General features: G+C 45.2%; 1 protein-coding gene across 3 annotated transcripts in view; it reads right to left on the bottom strand.

Moving 5' to 3' along the window:
- Positions 1-275: 275 nt before the first annotated feature.
- PLEKHM3 (pleckstrin homology domain containing M3) overlaps positions 276-9,104 on the bottom strand; it is a 182,931-nt gene continuing 174,102 nt past the window's right edge. For all 3 annotated transcript variants that reach the window (XM_029224804.1, XM_029224806.1, XM_029224805.1), the window contains exon 8: positions 276-1,561. In XM_029224804.1, coding sequence (XP_029080637.1) covers positions 1,384-1,561 — 178 coding nt within the window. In that variant the 3' untranslated portion in view covers positions 276-1,383. The remainder of the gene's footprint in view (positions 1,562-9,104) is intronic.

Here is a 9,104-nt window from a genome sequence, read left to right as displayed (position 1 = left end):
GATATTTTAAAGTTCCAAGTTACTCTGATTTTTCAAGACAATTAAAAAATATGAAAGCAGGGCTTCCCTGGTGGCGCAGTGGTTGGGAGTCCGCCTGCCGATGCAGGGGATGCGGGTTCGTGACCCGGTCCGGGAAGATCCCATATGCCGCGGAACGGCTGGGCCCCTGAGCCATGGCCGCTGAGCCTGCGCGTCTGGAGCCTGTGCTCCGCAACGCGAGAGGCCACAACAGTGAGAGGCCCGTGTACCGCAAAAAAAAAAAAAAAAAAAAAAAAAAAATGAAAGCAGAAGTAGTTACATTGACAAATTAAAAGTCAAAATGAGAGGGCAATGAAAAACAATGAAAAATAAAGCACTCATAATGAATAGGTGGGAATCGCCTACACAGGATTCTGTGAAAAGAAATTGCAGACCATCTCTTGGAATGTCCGTACTCTACATCCGACCTCCTGGTCTATAAACTGATGTATTTAACAACAATCCTAGGCAATTTCCTCAGGCCAGCACCATTAAAAAATCATAACTGTCACTCATGAAACTCCTGGAAGACTGGTCTTAAGAGAGCCATGTTTCCAGCCTGGCAAATACCGTGGAGCGTCACATCACTGGGCGGGCGTCGGGATTCGTACCAGCAAACAGACCGACAACATGTAGGTTACTGAGGTCTTTTCTCAAGCAAAGCCTTTTCTGAGATTAACTTCAGAACCAGCACCAGCTCCTCTAATAAATTAGGGACACATGCTTTCTGTCAGAGGGAGCTCGCACTCCTGATTTCCAAGCCATTCAGCTCAGCTGAGGTGATCTCTGCCTCTGCGAAGATACCGAGGTGAGAGCCAGGGACACAGGGTCCTGGAAGGACACAGGGTCCTGGAAGGATCCAGGAGTCATTGCTGTGTTTTGAAGATTTTCTTATGAAATATGATGATGGGTGCTTGCCTCAGTTACCTCATCCTTTGTGAAGGCTAAAAATAAATAACACAAAAATAACTCGAAGCACTGTTGCTCTGCAGGAAATGATTTCTCCTGTGTCCTGTGTAATAAATGGCCCTTGAGGGCCGAAAAAAAATGTCTGAACTATAAAGCCTTGTGTGTAAAACACGTTTTGCTTGGGAGCAAGCAGCTGAAATTCATGGCTAAGTATAATTCAGCTATTGGTAATTTTTTGAGCCACAAAGCTCCATGGACCTTTAGGACAACGACTTATACAGAACATACGTACAGGACGTATAGGTATGTGTGTGTGTACATGTATAAATATATATCTACATCTAGCTGAGGGTGAGACGTACTCTTCTTCCAGAGGGGTCTAACTGGCTAGTTAGGAAGCCATTGGGACTGATGGATGGTTGAGAGGTCACTGCCCGGCCTTGGGCTCCCGCTGAGTCAGGTGTTCTGGTAGGACAGCTCAAACATGTTGCAAGCCTCCTCCAGGCTCTCGTCCATGTTCAGCCTCCGCCAGAAAGACTTCTGCTTCATCTGCAGCTCTCGACGGACACACCTTGGGCAGGGGACAGACTTTTCTTTGCATTCAGAGTGGAAAACGGCTCCACAGCTTTCACACCTGCAAAAGTCAACCACGGAGACGATGAGCAAGGTTGAAATGGGCAGGATGCCGGAAGTCCAGTGGCCTCTGTGCAGCTCGGGCCACAACCTTTTATTCCGGCTAGCCCTGCCCCTGGGAAGAGACATGACTCATAGAAATGGGCTCCTCCCTTTTCCAAAATGCTCAAGGTTGAATTTCACTGGAAAAACATACCTTTTTTTTTTTTTTTTTTCCTGATTAGAACTAGCATGGGGGAGGCTTCTGGCTTCTGGGTGGAGGGGAGTCAGCAGTCAGCTAGCAGTTTTGTGACCATGGTGACGATGAACTGAGCTCTAGAAGCTCCGTGTGTTAGCTCCCCTGAGAAAGAAGTGGGGGTAGTGACTCTAGGGTGAAGTGACAGAAAATGAGTGAAGTGCCCTGCCAACTGAAAACACGCCCAGCACCGGTGACAGCCCCTGCATTACAGCTGTGAAAATGTGACTCTCCACTTCCGCTAACAAGAGCCAAGTGGTTCCTTGTGACTCCCTGCCTTTGACACTGTGGAGAGGTAAAATGACACATTTTCATTTTCTGAATGATATCCTGTGGTTTGCTGCTCTTCTGAGTTTTTTTTTAAAAATTAGGAAGCCCCTCAACCTTTAGAAATCTACTTGCATAACACAAGTAAAGCATGAGAGAGTGGGGAAGAGAATTTTTTTTTAAGAAAAAAACAACACACAGATATTGTAATTTATAGAGAGAAGACATTCCAGGTGGATGACTAGTTTGTTGTTTGGCTCGGTGGAAGCCTGTACAGGAGTCGAAATGGCTGTTTTTACTGCAAAGTCTTTAATAATGAGTAACTGACAAGCACAACTATAGCTGCTCCAGTGGGTGGCTTGCCAGTGTGGATTAAGTTCTCATCCTTCCACACATGAGTGACAACCGACTACAACCTCATCCCGGGAGCCCAGGGAATTGGGCTCGCATGTTTTGTTCAATCAGCAATATCGATGGAGGGTCCAGCACTGGACCAGTTTCAAAGATAGCTGTGAAGGAACCAGTCCTCAGGGCTCAGCCTTATCCCTCTTGCCTGGGTGTAGGATGGTCTTTGGGGCGCCATTCCCTGGCCTGCTACTTACTTACCACTCAGGACTCAGAAAATTTGATCAAAGGAGGATCTTCCCATCCACCCTCGTATCCAGGAGAGAAGGTAGTGACTTAGAGGGAGAGGGGCTGTATCTACCAGCTGAGAGATCAAAAGACAGAAGCTTCACTGCACCCAGCAGTCTCTACCCCCAGCTCAGATCTCTGGGCCAAATATAGCATAATAGCGGCTAGGAGAGCAGGCAGAGTGAGATGGCCTGATATCAATCCCACCTTCAAATCACTTTCTGCCTGTACGACTGCTATAGACTGAATTGTGTGCCCCCCCAATTCCTATGTTGAAGCCCTAACCTTCAGTGTCTCTGTATTTGGAGATGGGGTCCTCGGGAAGTAATTTAGATTCAATGAAACCATAAGGGTGAGCCCTGATCTGATAGGATTCGTGTCCTTACAAGAAGAGACAACAGAGAGCTCTCTCTTTCTCTTCCCCTGCGTGTACTCAGAGGAAAGGCTGTGTAAGGACCGAGGCAGGAAGGTGGCCGTGTGCAAGCCAGGAAGAGAGCTCTCACGGTTCAGCCCTGCTGAACCTTGATCTGGGACTTCCAGCCTCCAGAACTGTGAGAAGTAAATATCTGTTGTTTAAGCCACCCAGTCTGTGGCATTCTGTATGACAGCCTGAGCTAAGACAGTTACTTGAGCAAGTTACTTCACCTCCCTGAGCTTCAATTTCCTTATCTGCTAAGTTGGATTTCCATTAACACCCGCCTGCCTCATCTGGTGTTACGGGGCTTTACACAGTTCCTGGCACCTGGTAAGTGCTTAATAATAAAGCCTTTCTGCAAGCCTGCATTTTAGCCTGACTGCACTTATGTCACCATGGTGACCTGAGGACACCTTGATCAACCCCCTCATTTCAGAGAGAAGAAAGCTGAAGTTCTAATAGGGCTAGTGGTTGTCTCATGAGGACACAGTGAGTTAAAAGACAGAGTTGTGACTAGAACCCAGAACTCCTGGCAGCCCAGCCAAGGCTCGTACTCAGCCCTGGTCATCTGAGTGAGAGCGGGTTACCATGAGGGAAACGCAGGGGTTCAAGTTAGAACCCTGGTGTTCAAATCTCAAATCTTTGAGGGATCTTGGGCGTGGAATTTACATTCTTGGTGCTCTGGTTTCCTCATTTGGAAAATGCTGCCCACAATGACCTCCTTCCTACTCACTCAATGGGGTCCTGAGACGAAAATGGGTGGATGTATGTGGAAGGGCCGTTCAAATGGCAAGTGCTCTGAGGAACAGGCGAGGGTGACACCACCTCTCATGGTGACACTGGTACCTGCCCTTCCTGACTGGAGCTGCGCTGGCTGGGGTCATCTCTATGATCTCTCTGCCCTCAGCCCCTCCCTCCTTCCCAGGAAGAGTAGGGCCAGGCATGAAGGTCAGACTCAGGTGTCCTAGTGCCTCTCTTGTCTGGCTGGCTCTTCCCCAGTGTCAGTGGCTTTGTCCCCAGTGGGTCACACCTCTGTAACCTCCTACCACTGAAGTGATATGAATGGTAACTTTATCAAATAAATTTCCTCCTTTCTGCCCCCTTTGTCCTGCTGACTTAGTGACTTATACACCTAGGGATGTTGCCCTAGGGCAGTAATTGATAAGGAGAGAACCGCGGGTTCCTTTAGTACCACTCCCTTATCTCTGCTGATTCCCCCTCCCACCCCCGTTGTGAGTGAAGAGGTTGAGTCTTATCAGATATTTCTGGTGCAACAAACACCCATGGGGTGATGGAGGGACCAAGTACACCTGCTCTTTCTAACCAAAGGTCAGTAACAGAAAAAAAAAAGTCTGAGATAAAAAATTAATGATTTCAAAACAGAGCCAAGTCCTATTTTTTCTAACAATTTGTAACCCAGCAGGCATCTTTTGATCTGTATAATGGACAGACTGATCAACGACTTTCCCAAATTCAGAGACTGTATGGTTAATTTCCCCCCGATTTTCTCTTTAAAGGAAAAGAACAAGGGCAGGAAAAGGAAGGAGGAAGGGAAACTGTTTCTCGCATAAGAGTTATGTAGCTCTGTGATATAAATATAATGTGCAGGAAAAATATTTACATTAATTTTGTAAATACGTATACTCCTCTTTGAGAATAGGACTTTATTAAAAAGAACCTTTCACTTTAAAAGGATTCACTGGCTCCTTAGTGTTTACTGAATTTCCTGACTGTATATAAAATTTAACAAACATAACTTTTTAGGAATACATCTATTTATTTATTTATTTATTTATGGCTGCATTGGGTCTTCGTTGCTGCAAACGGGCTTTCTCTACCTGTGGCGAGCTGGGGCTACTCTTCATTGCGGTACACGGACTTCTCATTGTGGTGGCTTCTCTTGTGGCAGAGCACGGGCTCTAGGTGCGCAGGCTTCAATAGTTATGGCACGCGGGCTTCAGTAGTTGTGGCTCGTGGGCTCTAGAGCGCAGGCTCAGTAGTTGTGGTGCACGGGCTTAGTTGCTCCGCGGCATGTGGGATCTTCCCGAACCAGGGCTCAAACCCGTGTCCCCTGCAATGGCAGGTGGATTCTTAACCACGGTGCCACTAGGGAAGCCCTAGGAATACATCTTTTATACAAGGCAAATCTACCAATGTAATCTGTGCAGAAAATTGCCACAGATAGTGAAAGAGTAATGTCCCTTTGGCATTCCTCAGTGATAAACCAAACGAAAGCCAGCACCTTCATTTCTGAGTCATCCGGTCAAGCAGTCAGCAGTTTCACTGCTTTTTGGTTGTTGCTGTGCCCCACGGAGAACAAAGACCGAATGGCCTCCCTTCCCAGTGTCATGTCACAGAGGATGCGGCTGTAGGGACACATACTTGCTATTGACCAAGGGCCATCCAATGGGCTTTTCCATTTTCTTGAAAACATTCATTACTTAATCCAGGAGTCTCAGCCTTGGCACTGCTGATGGTTTGGGACAGAGAGTCCTTTGCTGTGGGGGGCAGTCCTGAGCACTGCTGGATGTTTAGCAGCATCCCTGGCCTCTACCCACAGGATGCTAGTGGCAAACCCCGCTCCTCCCTTGTCAATGCCTCCAGACACTGCTAAACGTCCAAATGTCCCCTGGGTGGGTGGTTGGGTGGGAGATCTTCCCAGATGAGAACCACTGACCTAGCCTATCTGAATGAGGCATCACAGAGGGGGTATCCAGGGAGTACGTAAACAGTGCCCTCCCCAGGTGGAATTTGTAAGTGTCACCTGCTGGCTTGTGCTAATACCAACCAATAAGATCCAGTGTAGTGTATTTATTCATATCATTTTCACAAATACATATTTTAATACATCATTTGATTAACATAGCTGAAACTCACTAGCATTAACCATACTGTGGTTGCTAAAATTAATTTAGGACATCATTTAAGAAGTCAATACCCATGACACAATTCTGTGCATTGACTAGTAACCTTCAACTTTTTATCAACTCACTCTGATTTTTCCATTCTCCCCAAAGGCCATCTTGGTGGTTGACCCTCCATCACATTTATTCGCTCTTTGGCCAAGAACTTCTGAGGTGTTTCTCTGTGGTGCTCTTTGCTTCTTCACACCCTATCTAAGCCAGCTAGAGAACCAAAACCAAACACTTTAGTATTTGCCCCATAAAATAATTTGCTTCTACCTAATTGTGAAGCAGTTAGGTTTTAGCAACTTCTACAATGGAAAAGAGACCAGTAAAGTACCAGCGAGGCCACTTACTGCAGAGGGGAGAGCTCAACTAGAGAGATGAACCCTTAGTTCTTGGCCCAGTGGCCCTAGCATCACTGGGATCTTGGGGGAAGTTACTTCATCTCTGAACCTCACTCTCCACAGAAGTCAAAGAGAAAGTTGGATTAGATGGTATTTAAGGTTCCTTCCAACCTGCAGATTTTGTGCAGGGGAAAAAAGGCTACTCTGGCTTTTATCCTTCTCTTTCTAAAACTTTCTTGCCCCAAGGTCTGTGGATGAATGACAGGGAATGTAGCTTTGCTGGCCCCTCCTCAGAAAACCTCAAACTGACAAGCTGGGAATGAATGAGATAAGCCTTAAAGTGAAGAGCATCACTTTAAATTTTATTTATTTGCATTGATTAATCAAGCTATGAAATAGCTTATATGTACTAATGCATACAGCTCTGATTATCAGGAATTTGGCCAAAGGGAGCTGACTCTGTCCCTTCAAATAAAATTTCAACTAAACATTAAAGACTCCTTTTTAAGCCTCCTCCCAATCTTCCTCAGCATCCCTTTTCCCCAAGAAAAAACCCCAGAATTGTTAAATGTTGTGGGGTTTTAATTTTTATTTTTATTGGTGGGGACTGGCTAGAGGCAGTAGTCATTTACCACCCTATATGGAAGTACTTTTGTGTTTTAAACATTGGGACAGCCACACTGGAGTGGACCAGGTGCATATCAGCACTGGATATACCAGAGGATGTGTGAGGAGAAAGGAGTAACTCAAGGTCTGCTTCTACAGAAGCTCTAGGGGGCAATGCCATTAATGATCTGTGTATGCCCTGGCACACTGGTCCCCTTCCTTGGGACAGGGGCAGGGGAATATCACCACCCTTTGGGGGCAGCGCAAATCTCATTCTATGTCTTAACAAAGGCATCATCGAACAAGACTCTATACATTTTATAAACAGTCTTTGACCTAAAACTTAGCTTACTGACCTAGGGCAAACGAAAGAGAGGTCCAGAACCTAGAAATTGAATAGTCAATTGTCAAGAAATCGGACAGACAGGGTGTTCTTTTTATAGCTATCAAACTCAAGAAAACTAACCTGTGACAAACTAACAGAGCTAAATATGTGCAGGGAAAAAGGTTTGCTTCTCAAATACTATGGCGAAGAAGCAAGAATTCCTGGCTGCAAAGAGTTTCCTGTTCTGAAATGCTAATGACATGGGGCCAATTAGAGACAGGCTGGCGATGGCTTTGTCTGTGCCCTTCCAGATTCTAGCTGTACACAGGGAGGTCGCAGGAAGCTGCTAGAGGTCTCTGCCCCAGGTTGAGGTCACTGAGATGCTTCTGCTCTGTTCATCTTGGGTTCTTCCCCCGCTGCATTTTTATTTTTGGCTCAGGCAATGACCTCAGATATTTCACTAGGACTGAAATTCAGGCTTAGTTTGGTTGGATCTCTGACAAGCGAAAAGACAGGCCCACAGAGCAGGGTAGAGCTTTGGCTGATTTCCACTCAGTAGAGCCCACAACGAAAAGGGTGGGGTGCAGAAATAAGTGCAGGTTATCAGGCATGCGAGTGCGGTTTGGTGTATGGCTACTATGTAAGACGCCCCATAGGGTCACCAGATATTACTGGTTTTTCCAAGAAACCATGATGATTACTTAAATCTCTTAGCTAAGGGAGGTAGTTATTGGGGCCTGGTTATTTTAATGTTTTGGGCTGGTGTTTTCTTCTGTTCTTCAGGAAGTGAATGTAAGCAAACAATTTATAATTTGCTTAAATAGGAAATCAGCCAATATCATATATCGCATATGCCTGCATGTGTGTGTGTGTGTATGTGCTATGTATGTGCTTACATACGTATATGTATGCTGTTTAGAAGAATGCACAGAACATGTTATTAAACGTTCAAAGGTAAAATCAATTAAATATGATTTAAACAGATGATAGAACCTAACAGATTCATCCATTTGCGGGAAATAGAGCTAAAATAAAAGAATTGTTGACACATAATTTCAGTAAGAAACTGATTATGGCTGGTGCTGATGGGTGGGAAGGGTCCAAGATTCACGGCCGCTGCCTGGAGCACCACCTCCAGTCAAGCCTTGTGCCCCTATAGTTTGCCCCAGGAGAAGCAGCTGGGAAAGGGAGGAAGAGGCAAAGGGTCTGGTAATGGATTACAGAACTCTCCTGGCTCCTTGCAGAGCGAGGGAGGAACTGCATTTGGGTCTATCACATTTAGGGTTGTTCACTGTGATTTTTTTTTCTTTTTTTGGCTGGGGGTAGGGAGGTGAGGATTGAAAAGGTATTCATAACGTTTGACTGGAATTATATGAGACTAGAAAAGATCCAGCTCCTTTGGCTAAATGTCTGGCAGATTGAGGCATGTACGTGCTAATTTGTAAATCTATTCTAGTAGTTCTGCTTTGTAAAATGCACATACAGTAAAATCAAATTAGATATTTAAATTAGGCAATATCTATATGGCCCTTTGCCCCTATTTTTATATAAATTATCCTTATAATAGCTCTCCTATTTGTTTTCCCTTCTTTAACTAAGTCAGTCAGTCAGTAAATAGATAAAAATGAAATGAAATACTAAAATAACTGGTGGCTTATCTGGTCCCAGAACTAGTAAATGGTGATCAACTTGGGACTTGATTCCAGTCTTCTGACTTAAATCTGGCCCTCTGTCCCCAGTTACTAGCCACATGGTCCTTTAAGTTATTCAGTATATCCCCATATACCTGCTAAGACTCAAATCTGGGAAGAAC

This window comes from Monodon monoceros, unplaced genomic scaffold (genome assembly GCF_005190385.1).
Source record: "Monodon monoceros isolate NGI ecotype Baffin Bay Population unplaced genomic scaffold, NGI_Narwhal_1 Super_Scaffold_16, whole genome shotgun sequence".
NCBI classification, from domain to species: Eukaryota; Metazoa; Chordata; class Mammalia; order Artiodactyla; family Monodontidae; genus Monodon; species Monodon monoceros.
Note: the sequence above shows the minus strand (reverse complement) of the source record. Positions and strands in the feature narration are given on the sequence as shown.